Source organism: Echinococcus granulosus (genome assembly GCF_000524195.1).
Source record: "Echinococcus granulosus chromosome Unknown EG_S00057, whole genome shotgun sequence".
NCBI lineage: Eukaryota > Metazoa > Platyhelminthes > Cestoda > Cyclophyllidea > Taeniidae > Echinococcus > Echinococcus granulosus.
The window spans coordinates 182,808-199,154 of record NW_020170437.1 but is presented as its reverse complement, the minus strand read 5'-3'; the positions used below and the strand labels follow the sequence as shown (position 1 = coordinate 199,154).

General features: G+C 42.4%; 3 protein-coding genes across 3 annotated transcripts; 1 reads left to right on the top strand and 2 right to left on the bottom strand. All coding sequences in view use genetic code 11, as the record gives it.

Moving 5' to 3' along the window:
* Positions 1–115: 115 nt before the first annotated feature.
* Positions 116–6,351, bottom strand: EGR_06459 (Exocyst complex component; the record flags this gene model as incomplete). The annotated part of the gene is made up of 11 exons (XM_024495708.1): positions 116–173; positions 450–752; positions 1,184–1,275; positions 1,834–1,986; positions 3,106–3,371; positions 4,754–4,883; positions 5,059–5,130; positions 5,298–5,420; positions 5,545–5,690; positions 5,797–6,028; positions 6,118–6,351. The coding sequence occupies 11 exons, from the start codon at positions 6,349–6,351 to the stop codon at positions 116–118; spliced, it is 1,809 nt and encodes a 602-aa protein (XP_024349869.1).
* Positions 6,352–6,430: 79 nt separating this feature from the next.
* Positions 6,431–11,081, bottom strand: EGR_06458 (Exocyst complex component; the record flags this gene model as incomplete). The annotated part of the gene is made up of 10 exons (XM_024495707.1): positions 6,431–6,571; positions 6,751–6,840; positions 7,084–7,163; positions 7,236–7,335; positions 7,519–7,934; positions 8,912–9,140; positions 9,722–9,847; positions 9,920–10,125; positions 10,298–10,469; positions 10,758–11,081. 10 exons carry the CDS (start codon positions 11,079–11,081, stop codon positions 6,431–6,433), a joined length of 1,884 nt encoding a protein of 627 aa, XP_024349868.1.
* A 381-nt stretch (positions 11,082–11,462) lies between these two features.
* Positions 11,463–12,215, top strand: EGR_06457 (High mobility group protein DSP1; the record flags this gene model as incomplete). The annotated part of the gene is made up of 3 exons (XM_024495706.1): positions 11,463–11,618; positions 11,657–11,998; positions 12,054–12,215. The coding sequence occupies 3 exons, from the start codon at positions 11,463–11,465 to the stop codon at positions 12,213–12,215; spliced, it is 660 nt and encodes a 219-aa protein (XP_024349867.1).
* Positions 12,216–16,347: the final 4,132 nt, after the last annotated feature.

Genomic DNA, 16,347 nt, shown 5'->3' with positions numbered 1-16,347 from the left:
GAATTCGCCCACGCTTTTGGGATCATTCAGTGTACTGATATAATGCTTTAAAAAGTTAGCAAAGGCATGATAAAACTGAGAAGTTGGCGGATCAGGTCTAAGCGTTGACCAAAATTCATGTTCTGACTTTCAGCTCAATGCGATAAAGGTTGCGGCAATCCTTGATGGCGTACCTGAAATAGCACATATTGTGGGCAAAAACAATATCTCGGATTAAAGGCTGCTTAAAATTAATTGACCCATGAAAATGAAATGCACAATCTCCATAAAAATAATCGTAAAAGAGCAAGTTGTTGTCTGTGCCTTTTTTGACGTGAGAGCGAAAGTTCAAGTATCGTTCTCATCTCAACAATACCAACTTATGTAAATACTGCTTTAGATGGGCATTATATCCATGTCTGGCTCTCCTTACGTATCAATCACAGATGGCAATTACATGTGAAACTTACGAAAATATAGGGAAGGGAATGAGAATAGTAGCAGCGTGCCACAGAGAGTGAGCATCAAACAGCCACAGGATGGCAGGAAAGTCGATGAATTCAAGCGTAGCCACAGTGGCAATGTAGAAAACCGTGGCTTGCATAACTCGATAAGACGTCTGCTCTTCCCCATCCCGAGCTTTGGGAATTCCCACAAGCCATCCTACCAACGTCAGCAGACCTATTACAACCACAAGTGGGACAAGATCAGATCCCCTCCACGCCGTCGTGATTCCTAATCTGACCTCCTTCGGATCTAGCCTAATGACCCAACTGGTGGAAATATGTGCACGATTCCAGTGTCGAGTCACTCACCTAGTGTTAGATTAACCTTCATGTTGAAATCGTATTTGATCCTGGGCGAAGTGATTAGGTCAAATAAATATGAGAAAACGAGATGAAAGGCGATGCATAGCATTGCATTTCGAGCCCACCGAAGTTGCCCTCGCGTTATCCGAGCAAGTGTAATGATAAAAAAAGATCCCACATAAACGAATGCGGAACAGTAGTCTAATTTCTAAAATAATGGAATAAAAGAATGACTAGAAATTATCGAAAGACCAGCACCTAAGGTACTGAAGTTGCTTTAAATACTCAGCGATATTCAGATTATACAATGGCGGAATTATTTCCATCCTAGCTATGATCGGAGAAGAAATTAGAGATCTTACCACTAAATTTTAGATCTTGTGTTTTAAACATACGCGGTAGGGCAAGGATAACGGAAACAGACCTCAGTGAAATCCGTGTCACAGATATGAAAAACGGTTGACCAAAGCCAGGCATTAGCACCAGCCTAGGGGCAAACAAGGGATCCGTTGGTATGTTGCGTGATTCATAAAACCCCGATCTAAATGACCTTATTAGCTCACTTTTTTGAAATAGCCTTCTTAAAACTCTTCGTTGTACAACTTTATCATTGCGAATAGAATAGATTAAAGATTATCATATATGTTAATATTTCCGTGAATTTCAACCTGAAGTTTCACGCATTTTGACCACAAGAAACATATCACCCTGCATTAACTGAAAAATTCTGCACTTTGGCATTCCGCATATATTTTCGCCGACACAATATAGTTGAACTCCGTTTATAAGCAGCTAAGCTCATCCAATATAAATGCGCTTTAATTCCTCTACTTGGAATTTCACAATTTATTTCGAAATTGAAAATTAGATGATACAAGTAGGCTAGCTAGGGCCTGTTCGACTCAGCTATGCCGCGTTTATCCTACCACTTGATGTCGTCATATGTTTACCCCAATTTGTAGGGCCACTGGCCAAAACTAAACAAAGTCCACCTCTCAAGTTAGCTGCATAAAATTGACAAGTACCAAAACACAGGGAGACGTACAGAGGCAAAAAGCACCCAGAAGGCATAGAGTGGAGCTTGAGGGGGCACACAAAGAAGGAAACGCCGCATTGTCACTAGTTGGGTGACAAGGTTGAGGAAGGAGAAGAAGGCTGCCGCCGGCTCCTGGGCACCAAACAGGCGAATTTGGGGCCACTAAAGCAGTAAATTGTCATTAAGAGCACCTCAACTTAACAACAAAGTTATTTGTTACAACTGAGAGGTAGCGCTCATAGCTAGGGTATTAATATCTAAGGGGCAAGTAATAATTAGCATTCACGTACTTCTCACAGTATCACCCTTCCGCAAAAGATACCTCCGATGTATTTTAAGATCACTTAACTAAATCATTCTTTACGTCCGTGTCACACATTGACGTGCATTTGGAATTGATGGAGTAGAAAAGTGAGCAGAATAGAGCAAAGATTGTGGTGTACAAAAATCTAAGATCAAATTTAGTGAACCGCCAGAAAAATAAATATCTGCAGGTGTATGTGACCTTTTTTCAAAACACACCCGCAGTATTATTCTGATATCAACCTTGAGTTTTGTTGTCGCTTTATTTCATCGCTTTGGTACTTTGCAAAAAAATTACTTGCGTATGGCTTATTTACTGGCTTTTTAGAGGGAGGCTTATACAAAGATTGTCTAGTTTTAAGAGAGTATGGAGGTACCCTTGCCAATAAATAAAATGCTATGAATAAAAACTCCTTAAATAACAAAAAAATTATTGATTCCGTGTAACCTAATCGAGTGTTTCCAATCCAGCAAGAGAAAAATAATAATTTGAGACTTTGTCAGTTCGAGAAATCAACATGTTATCCGCATCATTTGTAATAATGCATAGCGAAACCTCAATTAGAATCAAAAGCACACACATATCATGTCATGCGAATTCCCATTTCTAAGCCCATCAATACAAGCAATACGACGTTCAAAATTAATGTCTTACGTGATTCTTTAAAAGTGGACCTAAACTTAAGCTGATTTATACATTCCAAAGCATCATGCTCTCACCCATATTTGGAATGCATGCCTTCATGTCTTCACGAAAAATTACTTTTGAATTTAATTGACTTGAACTGTCTTTTAGATCTGCTGTTGATAACAACCATGTCTATCATTTTTTGTACACTAAATATATTATCTATGTTACTTCTACGTACATGCAGGCCAACTAAGCAATGTGATGCAGTAGAACGCATTATATCTCTAGTTCCATTAATATCCATTAAAACTTAAAATTTTATGAAAGATCTCAAAAAGGCAACTTACTCTTCCATAAAACTGTTGAGGAGATACTCCTTTAAGCCGATGTTCATCAACAGTCCACCACATACAATGATATTTACACTCATCTTCACAGTTCCAAGTGATTATCTTTTCTAGTACACTAAGATTTCGAGGCTCATAAGGTTTTGTTTTAAGCAAGAGGTAGGTTGCACTTTCCGTAGAGTTGCATTGAGTCACGCGACATACGTACAGGCACTGATTAAAGATTAAACTGTTATCACCTCCAGACGAATGACTAAGTCCAACAACTGTAACAAGGACGAATAATATTGTCCAATGTTGTAATCTATGAGAAGTAGTAAGCTACAGAAAAAGAAGGCCGTTAGTATAAATAAAAATGCTTATTATGGATAGCTTAATGCTCAATACAAGTGAAAGCGGATCCACGAAACAATATTCTACGTTTCCTTTTTGCTACATCAGCTATCTATTTCATTCATTCCCTCAAGCTAACAACAACAACAAAAGCCCTGCATTACCAGTTATTGCGCACTTTAATAAAAATTCAAAGCTATCGCAGTGTTTGGTCTGGCCAAGAGAATAAAAATTGCGTCAGCTTTATCGGAGATTTAACTAATTGAACTAAACGCATTGGTAGGCCACAAATAAAAGTCAATTTTACCTAAAGCCTAAAAATAATGCAAAAAAAGGCAGTAAGCTATATTGCTATATTTCACATTAGATCCTTTGAAGACTGGCACCCACTTGTTTGTGATATGAATGACTAACTGGTGCGCAACGATGTGATTAATTTAGGTCCTTTTTTTTGCGCAAATTTAGCAGTGCCTAAAAAGTTAAAAAACGGCTAAAATTAAGTGTACGTTCATATTTTTGATATTGTGTGCCTTCAATCGTAAACCGAGAAACTCGTTCCTTAGTCAATGCCTAATCTTCTCCTTTTGATTAAGTTTACTGTATTTCGGCAGTTAAATTAGCAATGCTAAGAAATAAAGGTCAAAAGGTAAATGGTAGCAGTCGTGCACAAATTTCCTTAATTTATCTCACTGAAAAGACTACCATAACGTTCTACCAAAGAGCCCATCGCAAACTAAAACCTCCTGCACAAGATCAACAACCTTGAAAACAACAAGTTCATCTGAGTTAGGTCATTCAAAAATTCTAAATTTTTAATCTTTCAGTCTTTTAAACCTTAATTACCTTTTAACTCTATTAAATAAGCCTGGTTTAAAACATTTTTTTCACGTTTGTTGCGCTGTAAAACAATTGTAAGATGTCAAACAACACCACAGACTTTTAACACCAAAAATCGTTTATCCCAAAGCCGAGTCCTCCTACGGGACCCATACCTACACCACCACTTAAGAGACCCCTACGACCGACCCTCGCGCGACCACCACACCCAAACCCGAATCACAACTAACAAAACAGCACACCTGCCCACCCTCGAACCACACCTGTGCCGCCTTAGCCGGGTCAACCGTCACCTATCACAGCACCCCAACCGACCCGAGTGATTGAAAGCGACCCTCAGCCACACGCAGAGCTCTTCAATAAAAGCATTCAAAATCAAAAAAGCCACCAAAATAGATAAAAAATGGATGAGTGAGTGTCTAAAAGATCACAGCCACCTAGCCGATTGCATGGCGCTTAGGAGCACTAGCTATCTCACTGAAATATTTTTGAAGATCATCAATTGTGAAATCGAGAGCCAGTCCGGAGTCAGAGTAGCATTTCTTGATCAATTCCTCATAGAACATACACTGCTTTGTGACCTCTGATTGAATCGACCGCCAAACAACCTGAAAGAGAGACATAAGTTTTACTACACGAAATACGCACTTCACATTTAATTATTTCAATATCTGAGAGGTCATACTAAGGCAACAGGATATGCAGGAATAGCTGATAGCTTTTAACCCAATCGCCACATCGGATAGCTGATTCATAAACTTGAAGAAGATATTCTGAACCTACAGGGAAAAGATTGGCCTCCTCTGAGAGATTCTTTTCCACTCTCTTACGCAGACTGTCGAGTCCTTTCTTAACCTAAAACGCCTTTAACCAGTTAGATATAAATATAATGGACTTAAGTGACACAGTTATCGGAGAAATGAAGATTCCTGCAAGGATTACGGGACGAAAGAGCAAAATGATCATTATTTCAGCACAAATAGAGATATCAAGCATGGAACTTTTGTGATGAAAAAGCTCACCTCTTTGCCAGGATATTCCTTGATGATCTTTTGGAGCATATGCTTTTGAAAAGCGAATTGGTAGCAAATTGCATCGGGGCGGACTCCCGAATCCAAAGCGCTTTGGACTTGCTCAAAAAAATTCTGCAATTCAAAAGGTAATCATTCCAAGAAATCAATCATTTAGAGTGGCCACTTAAGGGGATACGTATAAATTTTATAATGTAACTTGTTTTTAATCACTGTGGCAGAAAGAAGACTAGCTCACATGGAGATCTTCCAAGGGTCGTCCCATGCAGTTCATAGAGTACTCTTGCAGGGCGCGTTGGTATCTCGCCTTGGCTTCCTTTCGAGTGTCGTTCAAGGAGGGTAGTTTCAACCGACACAGGATGTCATACAAGCGATGGTAGTTCTCTAAAAGCCATATCCACTTTAAAGTGTCTTTAGTACGCATAAGGTCACATATACTTCAGATCTGACTTCATGATAGTAAAATATCCACTAGATGCAACCCGCTAACCTAGCAAGACGACTTCTGGCGGTGTTTTTACGCTCTCCGCGGCGACACGATCGAGTTCGTTCATGAGGCAGCAGATGAGATCACTGTGCGCTTGCTCCATTATCGTGGAGCCCGCTCCGAAGACAAGGAGTGAAGACTCAGCAAAGTTCTCATAAACTCGCATCGTGTTCAGCAGACCACAGCGCGCCTTTCTACTCGGCTTGCTGTCACGGAACATTTGGTTCATGGAATTCTAGAGGCCACGAAGGGGAAAGTAGTGGATGAGTGACTGTGTAGGCATCCTCCACTTGGATTATTGTACTTATATCAAGTCAAGCTTACTACATGTCGTCTGAGAACACCTCTGGTGTCAGAAATACAGCGTTTGATCAACTGTTCCCAAAAAGAGCCAGCTAAACTCTTTCGCTGTTGTGTCTGCTGTTCCTGCGGCCTTTCTTCAAACTTATCAGACATTTGAGATAGCACCAGAAGTATGAACATTGAAAATACAGCATTTTGTCCCTCACACAGGCGAATCAACTCCGCCATCCCGTCATTCAGACCACTGAACAACATCTGCATGCATGCGAATGTATCGAGCTCGTCCTGAAAGCGTTTTGACGCAAGCAAAGCCGACAAATGTGCAGTGGATAAATTAAGCAGAGAAAGATAATTCAAAAATTAACCAGGTTAGAGAGGGAGAAGGAACGAAAAATGATGAATTCCTAGTGGATGTTAAAGTAGTGACCAAATCGACCAGTATATAGAAACTTTCGATTGACGTGCATTGGTTAATCTGAGGCGAGAAACACAAAAAACTCGGAATTACGAGTAAAAAGAACATCATAAGTAATGAATTATTTGAGACGATTATGCTGACCAACTGAAATTTATTATAACCTACTAATATTTAGGCAATGGAACGTACAAGGATTTCTACACTCAGCTTCCAAAAGGAAAAAATACAAAAAATACCTTGCATTTTTCCAGACAAAAGAAGTCCATAATAAAATTTTTTTCGCCATCGACTACGGAGGATAGCTGATCCATAAGCTTTACGAATACCTAACATAGACAAAACAGAGGGAACTGTCTTTCTCATAAAATTGGAAATTCAAAGCTAAAGTTTTAAATAAGGATAGATGTGGATCTAATACTCAAAATATTACACAATGTTACAAAAGTAAACAGATCCATAAATGGGTCCTTCGAATGATAATGAAGCAAATGTAGTAGGCTCAGACAGCGTATTAGCAACAGCAGCGTTTCAATCTACGATGACTAGATTGTAAACAGGTTGGAACGCACTGGTTTGAATTGGTTCAAAGCATTGCTCTGTGATACGACCAAGACGCTGCAGTTATCGGAGTCCTGCTTCACAGATTCATCTGCATATTGCAAAATGATTCTGTTAATAGGGCAAAATTAATACGGCTTAATCAAAACAACATCCAACGTACGTTTCGACGATTTTGTTAGAGAAAGAATCGTCTGTATCCCCTGTTGGATAATTTCATGATACACACGATGGAAGAAAGCCTGCATTTTTTCTATATATTGCTACAATTTTAAGTGAAAAATGAAATTTTGGGATGTATTACAACGCAACCTTCAAATAAGGTGTAATCACAGTGGTATGATGTACTAGGAGTGAGTTATCAGCAAGCTGAGCTAAAACTAAGCACAGTTGTAGAATAAGTCAGAGCCCCAAGGGATAACAAAGGATACTCATATAAAGTTTACCTTCTTAAGCGTGCGAAACACATCAGTTCGATTGCTTTGTAGCCATCCACCTACGAGGGAAGAGAGCTGCAAGATCTCAGAGCGCTGAACTCCGAGCAGTTCTTGGCAGTGATTGAGGCTGGTACCATTGTTGGAACCAGTGGGGGAGGTAGAAAGGTTAGAACGTGAGCCGGAGAGATTTAGGACGCTGCCGGAGCCTGGAACGTGGAGGCGGTGGTGGCGCGAGGCGCCTCCGGAGAGGTCCGCCAGACTGCCGCTTACACCTACCCCGCCTGCCCCCGGAGCGATGCGCATCAGCTGGCTACAGAAACGCACCACCATCGCATTCACTTGGTGAGAGAGGCGCTTGGCAAACTTGTCTCGCAACGCCACCAACTCCAGTGACTTTTCAGACACCGCCTGCAGGTGCTCCTCACCTACGAGGTAATGAAATGAATCAAACACCTCTTCGCCTCGTGCAACCACGCATTCAATCCCAGACTACTGACAATCAAGGTAACAAACACTTCCAGTAGGAGATGCATTCTATCAATATCCTCAACGCTGCCGAAGAGTTCTTTTCCGAAATAACACGGCGCTACGACTCCCAGCCGAAGAATGAACCTCTCTCGTGCTAACGCTTCCTTGAATGCAGTCAAACTGCCACCTCCTACTCAAGACTATTGGCAATTTGTGGAATGACTTGTCAATGAAGACAAAAAGCACAAATTATACATTGTGAGGTGTGAAACTTATAAACCTTCATCGCTTCGCAGAAAGAGATGAAAACCGCTCAGAAGAGACCTATGTACTTACACTTACAAAGCGTGAGGGGACGCGTGTAACAGCACATCGCAACCTGGAACCAGAGTAGACCAGAGCGCGGTGAAACTGCGAATCGATGCCGTGTAACTAGAGAGCAACACTATCAGCTTCATTCTTTTGCTTGCAATATGGGAAACCCGATCGCAATATTCCTACCCAAGACCCATTCAGAACAATGTGCCAAGAGAGGCTTTAGTATGACACCTCTTTGTTGTTCACAAACAGAGGAAGAACATATTACTTTCTAGCCTGAGGACGACACAAATTATAAAAAGCTCGCCTGGGTGACTAAAAACGGCGTTTAAGTTACTTGTCACGGCTTATTCGTTTTAAACAAAAATGTCTTCAGTCAGCTACAATTGTAGCTTAACAACACACTGATCTTTCTTGATAGTTCGCAAATAGTCACGGCTCGACGTAAGAATCGGTCAGCATCAAATGTACAGCATGAAAGTTTAACGAAGAATTGGGAAGAGAGGCGGGAACAGCAGCCTCGACTAAGAAGCGCTGCAGACTCATATGACGTGTGTGAATAAGTTGACCACAGCTAGATGCACAATTGTGGTAAGCGGAAGATAGGGGGTCATACCGGGTATTCTTTCGGCGGTGAAGAGAGCGTCAAGGCAGGAGGCAGCTTCCTTGTAGCGATCTATGTCCATCATATCGGCCTCCTCCTCAAGAGTCTTGAGAACGCCCGCATTTACCGAGAGGCTTGCGACGATGTGTTCCAGAGTATCTAACAGCAGACGCCGATTGTCGCCAGTAATTTGCGCCAGCTGATCGCGATCCTGCAGCCCTGACATGGACTCCTCCACGTCCTTGGTTCCATTGAAAAAGAAGCAGAAAAATAACGTATCAATCTCAACTTCGTGTGTCCAATAGGGATAAAATCACAGTCTAAATGCTCAACCTTTACAAAGGATCGGTGCCAACGTATGATGACTGAAAACAGGTACGTGAATGCACATTGCGGGCAAAGTGCAAAAACCCAGATTTAGCTAATAACAATACTTATACAAATATGAATAAGCTCTCACTCCAAAGTTATACGAATGCTATGTATCTTTTTGGTAAAATAAACTTCCAAAACAGTCTGGATTACAGCATTACGTAAATTAAATGGTAAAGGCCTAGATACTGACTGCTGCAGAAGTATACTTTTAAGTGACTAAGCAGAACAACTGGTCTTATATTCTGACCATATTCGAAAGCGAGAATGAAAAGTCACTGGCTTTGCATCCATGAATATGAATGAAAAAAATGCAAAGTTTGACTACTCAAAGTAGTCGTATTTGGGATATTTAATAGGCGGCTACAAGCATCTAACGCTAAGCTATTAAAAGTTGGAATGAAAATTAATGTATATTATGCTAAATTAAGAATCCCGCAGCGAACCCACGGCAATATATTGGTGATATGCATCTAACTTGGCTTCCATAGAGTCAAGCTCCTCCAAAGCCATGTCAAGTGCACTGATTAAGGCCACCACCTTTTGTTCTGATTCCACAATAAAATGCACATTGCTCTGAAAAACAAATAATGATGCTTCAACCAGAAGTTAGATGGCAAAATTTGGCAAAAGCGCACTCAAGCGTACACCTTCTGCATCAAACAAGTATTTTTGCAGGTTCCGCATTAATGAATCAGCATCAAATATATCTTCCGATGTGGTTCGGTCAAAGAACTTCTTCAAGTCAGATTCTTCACGATTCGTCAAGGTATTGTAGCCATCACCAGGTCTTTGACCAAAGGCCGATGCCTCAGACACCTCGGCTGCAACAGAAGAATCGCCCCAAAATTCCCCTGTAAATAAATTCAGAATATTTAGAGGCTGGTTTACCGCAGCCTGCGAAGGCATATACTATGATCAATGTAAATCAAATGGCATCCTTCGGGAAACAACCTTATATACGCGAGCTACGTCAGACGGGGAAGCGCAATAATAAGTGGTGAAAGGGAAAAAACCAAAACGCACCGATAGCCACCTCCAGAGCCTCAGGTGTGGCCACAGAGAATTCTATTCCCTCTGGTAGGTTCTTTAACAGAATTTCACGATAAATTTGTGGCTGGTAAATTGCTACGGCTCTGCAAAACATCGATATGAACCGTTTCTTCTCTTCCAGTCGAATCGCAGAAACCCGCCACGACTACACAAAAGGAAACGCTCTACCGTAGAATAAAATTTACAGATAAGTACGTAGTAGTATTTCTAAGAGTGGTAATCGTGCCACTAAATGTGGCATGCATAATCGATTATGGAGTCAAGAAAATACTCTCCAAAACGTTGGCTTTAAGTGTCACTGTTACGGGTACGGCACCATCTCTACACAAATCAGGAAGATAGAACGTTCGCACTACCTCGGTAAGTTGACCATAAAACTAGCAAATGTTGTTATATTTGACGCAAAACATCTGTTTAGGCTAAAAGAGGATACCTTTGTATCTGTCTTTAATTCAATATCATACGATGGTTGTTCCGACACATCGTGGCAGTCGACGACCTTAAGAGTTTGAGAGTTCATTAGGAGCTTTTTGGAGAAGTCGTGTTTTTCGTTAGATTTAACCATATAAATTTGTATAACGGGAGGCTTCTCAATCGAAACTAAAGTTGCATCAAAATAGAAACAATTACTCGAAAACGCCAAAAACTTCGCCCTCTTCCTGACTTTATTAAGTCTTCTAACCTCCACTGCACAGGCTATCCTTTCATTTGTTGAATAAAATAGTTTTACAAAAGTACTTTTCAGTTTGGTATCCATTTATGGAACGTCATTCAACTCTAGTGCTGGTTACATGATACATTAAAACAAAACAACATCTTTGGTTTCAGCAGTTTTAGTTCAAGAGGGCAAATACACCACAAAAGCTTAAAGTGCTTTTTTGCGGTTATTCCGAATGGCAGTATTTTAACCTTATTTGCAATTTTAATGCCAACTACTTTTATTCACTGCCTATCCTCATTGGCTGGTTCGCCATACGCATAGATTGATTGTAGCCAGCGCTGTCTACAGCCAAATAGCTAAGCTATCTCCATACAAGCTAGCATAGGCTTGCTGGGCGTGGTAAGGCTACCTGTATTGCCTACCTCTGTGTATGTGGTGCCTTTTTGATGCTCCGCTTTTATATGCCTTTAGAAGGAAATGAGTCGTGTTCTAAAGGACAAGAATAGACCTAAGGGGGCGATGTCGGCTTACGCCTGCTTCGTTCAGGTGATACGCGAAGAGCACAAGAAAAAGCATCCCGGAGAACACATTGTTTTCAGTGATTTTTCTCGCAAGTGTGCCGAGCGATGGAAGGTACGTCCTATTTTCCATAGACAGCTCATGTTTTCTAGATTATGACTCCTAAAGAGAAGAAGAGGTTTGAAGACATGGCGGCCTTAGACAAAGAGCGTTACAACCGTGAGATGGTCGATTATGTGCCCCCAGAGGGGGTGAAGAAGGCCAAAAAAAGGAAGGCAGCTAAGGATCCCTCCGTCCCGAAGCGTGCTCTGTCAGCTTTCTTCTTCTTCTGCGATGAGTTCCGTCAACAAATTCGTGATGAGCATCCAGAGTGGAAAGTCGGTGATATCGCAAAGGAGCTTGGGCGAAGGTGGGAGGAATGTACTGAAAAGGCGAAGTATGATACGCTCGCACAACAGGACAAGCAGCGCTACGAGGAGGCATGCCTTTATTCAGTGTTACTTGCTTCCACCTATTGGCTAGTTTTTTGCCATTACTCTTCCCTTCTAGGATATGAACAAATATCGTCAGGGTATCTATGTTCCACTGAAGAAGCAGTCGAAAGCTGACAACTCGACTGTGTCTAATCCTGAAGCAGGAAGTGGTGACGCTGTGGCTGAGAATGGGGAAGAAGAGGAGGAAGAGGGTGGAGAGGAAGGCGAGGACGAGTAAGGGATCCATTTGGCCAATTCGTTCAATTCTGTACAGTTTGTGTCTCGTTGCATTTATCCTTCAGTATGTACGCTCTCGCTTGCCCACCGTCATTACTATTTTTCTATGCTGCGGCGATGTTGGAAATACCTTGTAATCAACTTCCCTCAATCAACCCACTTTACGCCTCCGCAGCCCCTGTTGTCTTTTCTGTGTACCCTTTGGATAGTGGTCTTTTTCTATAGTGCGATTGTATGTCTACTTTCCCGTGTTCTTTCGGATGGTGTGAGTTGTAGCTGACGTTGCACTAAGAGATCTTGAGTATTGTGTGGTTTGTATGCTGGGCCGTGTGAGCTGACCGCTTGTGCCCTATTACCGAGGGTTGTGATTGGACGTCGGATTTTGGGGTGCGCTTGACATGCAAGCGTCTCAGGGTGGCTGCTCTGCCCAGGCCCTCGGCTGGAGCTTGTGCTAACATTGGGCTGAGTTCTTCCAGCCAGTTCTAGTCTATTGCGATAACGGTGCTGGTTGTTCTCCGAGCGGTTCTCCAAGCAAGCGGGTTCCCTTATTGATCTGGTTTGGCCAATGGCGGAAAACCTCCCTGAAGCCCTCCCATAGATCGCTTACCCAAAGTGGTTATTGCCTTAGTACGTTTGCATGGGCAGTACCTTTGATCAGGTGCTCAGTTCATTCTGGGCTGGTACTAGCGTGTCAAATGCCTAGTTAGTTATTTCCTTAGTGCGCGGGCTCCAACCCTGAACAAGTCCCACCACTTTTTACGAACACAGCTGTCATACTGTCCACATATCTACTCCCACCAGGTCGGATATCTGCATCTAAGGAAGGGGTTCTGGCGGCGAGTCGCGTACCCGATATTAGCTAATCAATGAGGAGCATAAATTATGCCGGATTTTCGTCGACGGTATTTTGCTCATGATGCCACTCCTAAATGAGCCTCTTGATAGTCACATGTTCGCGTTCTGAACACGGGGCTTTGAAGTGCCACTCGTATTTGCATCTACTTGCTGTGATAACTTTATAAACCGTGTAAAAACCCCAACGAAACCATGCAAATCAGTACAATTTTAACATTGGCTGATAAAAGTAGCAGTTATGCGCATAGCCACGGCCTGATTCAAGAGGAACTCTACAAAGTATCACCCATACCATAATCTAACATGGTATGGATAGTGCCTACTCAAAAGCGCGTTAGTCTTTTTTGCGGCGATGCTTACACTACCTGTCACCACTAAAACTTTATATACAGCTTCCGGTCTTTAAAATATCCTTCCTTCCCGCGAACTTAGTACTCACTATCAACTTCTAGTACTAGGGTGATGTGGAATGCTTCGTAAATTTCCTATTTCCCCCCTTAAACTTAAGATATGTACGTAGTTCTCCAAAAACGCCAGTAATGGGTTGCTCCTAACGGAACCGTAAATCGACATAAGCTACGACCCGACTCTTACCATCAACAACAAGCTTTCAAGCCCGTTCATCTGAAACAGATTATAGCAGCGTGCCAGAATAGGCGAACTCCCGCACTTCCTACTTCCATTCATTAAGCTACATGCATGCACAAAAATTATTTTATGTCACCGAGGGAGCCAAAACTAGGCTTAGCAGGCTATGCTGGCTTATAGTGAAAACACTAACACTCGGACAGAAGAAGTGACGCTTATTTACCCATTGATCATGTTTGTTTACTATAAAATTTGCCATTTATGTGAACACGTAGCATTCCTCTATCCTATAAAATATCGCATTTTTGTCAAGTGGGTGTACAGAGTTGTGAAACCAAGTTGCACGAATCCCGAATAATGCGCTCGAGATTATTAGCCCCGACAACGCATTACATTTTGCTTCTCGCCCACTCGGCTTGACAGCAGTGGCAGAAGTTGGATCAATTTCGCACATGTTGGCCGAAGCATTCATTTGATACGCGTATACAGCTTAAGCCCAGTGTATTGAAGGCAGTGCAGCCCATTCGTGCATTGGGCCAACGCAATGCGATACATGGCCACTGCCACCCGTTTGCGGCCGTAGCCTGTGGCCCGACCCAGCCTATTCTGACGTGGTGTGGTGTGGCGTGGCACGGTGTGTGTGTGGGGTGAAGAGTGCGCACAGACGTTACTGCTGTGGCAAATGGAGGCCAGGCGCATCCGTCAGCCGACTTGCACGTACGTACGCACTCGAGGCAGGCACGCACGCACTCACATGCACTCGTACCCGGCCACACGTTTGTCTGACTCACCACACACCCCACACGCTGCATGCGTGTGCATCACCACAACGACGGTATGGCGCTCTCCCAGCCTCGTCCTCCTCCTCGTAGTCGTCGTCGTCGTCGTCATTGTACGTGTCCGGCGCACTGGTTCAGACTTGCATTGCGGATGGGGCCCGGCGCCACAAACTGCTGCTGTCACGCCGCGGCTGCGCCTGCCCGTGACGCCAATCCAGTTCCTGCCAGAATGACGATCGTCATGGTTTGCCACATGAATCGTGAAGGATAATGGAAATGAAATGAACTTTCTTATGGTTGGTGGATTGGCATCAAAATGTCCCATTGTATTTTCATCTCAAGTGAAGAACAGACTGGGTCCTCTTGTTAAGAGGTGGTAGTGATTTCCGATAATAGCATTGAAATGTTCAGTTTAGTTGTTCCCAAACAGTTCAAAGTTGAAATTACTACGATTTTCCTGTGCAAATTCGGCATGGAAAAATAACTGAGATAAGGGAACAATTGAATACCCAAATCGTTTTATACAAATGCACTCTGAAGTAGACGCGGATACGCATCTCAAAAGAGCGGATGTTTTTCATATCCTTAAAGTAAAACTCTTTTTTATATTCACTTCCCCATGGTCTCATTGAAATGGTTGATCCATAAAGGATCGTTTTTCCTTCACATCAGCGAGTATAGAGGATTTTAATCCCTAAGGAAGTGTAGCAACTACTTTGGGCCACAGACATTCAGTTGGACGCCCTCCTTTGTGTCAGTTGAAAGGTGTGAGCAATTCCGTTTTCTTACAGAACTCGGCATAATAAATGGGGCTAGTTTCGGGGCAGCTTGCATCCCCTGCCTCGTCTACCTCGGATTGGGTTGAGGTTTCACCTCAAGCCCGATCGATTGATCGATCGATTAGTCACCACAGTAAGCCGTGGTACTGGCGCTCCTGCTTTATGACCCACCGTCTCCACACCACGTCTACTGCTGGTCAGGTCACCAAATCCACGGCGAACCGCTTATGCACGCAGTGATCAGATTATTTTTCAAACCAACCTCGAATTATGCACTTTATTTGTGGTAGCAGTAATTTAGTTGTGACTTTTGTTTGTGTGGTCGATACGCAAATCCGAGAATGTGATATTTCTTAGCTTAATGTAAGTAGGTAATTGAACTACCCCCCATTCTGAGACTATTAAAATTATTTATTAAGCAGCCGAGATATTGTAAATCTAAGTCGATTTCTTTCGGTGATGATAATCAGTCAGCTGAATACCGAGGTATACAGGCTACACAGGCTCGCAGTCTACAGACTCAGCCACAAGCTCATATGACCTTAACTACCCAACTGAGAGTCACCGTCACTGCTGCATTACGAATCCTACTGTGTGAATTTTCCGAAGTTACTGTAGGTGAAATGCGACACGCGTAAGGAGTTTTGCTAGCAATTTTGTTCTTTTTTTGTTGATTTTGATGAACAAACTAATTCATCTACCCACTAACCCACTTATAAGGAGCACAAAAGACTGATTCCGATTAAGTAAAGTCCCTCTGTTGAATGGAGCGGCAACTTAAAAAGTCAGAAGCTTCTTCACAACATGACATTTGGATGGCATAAATATACAAATTGGAATATGACTGTAAATCTGGGTGTTCCAGGATGCAAACATAACGACCGTGAATTGTACTATGCAAGTCAGACGAAATTGGTAGATAGCCTTTCCAATTGAGCGGATCGGTCACACCGACGCATCGCGGCTGCGCCATGTCAAACCCTTAATCTTACACTGTTATTTTGTTACTAAAAATTAATAAGCAACACATTTTTATAAGGAAATCTATTGCACCGACAGACGTTGGTATCGATAACACCAGTTGTTTAACTTTGGCTGTAGCTAAGATTCCAAACTAGACCATGCGTCATGT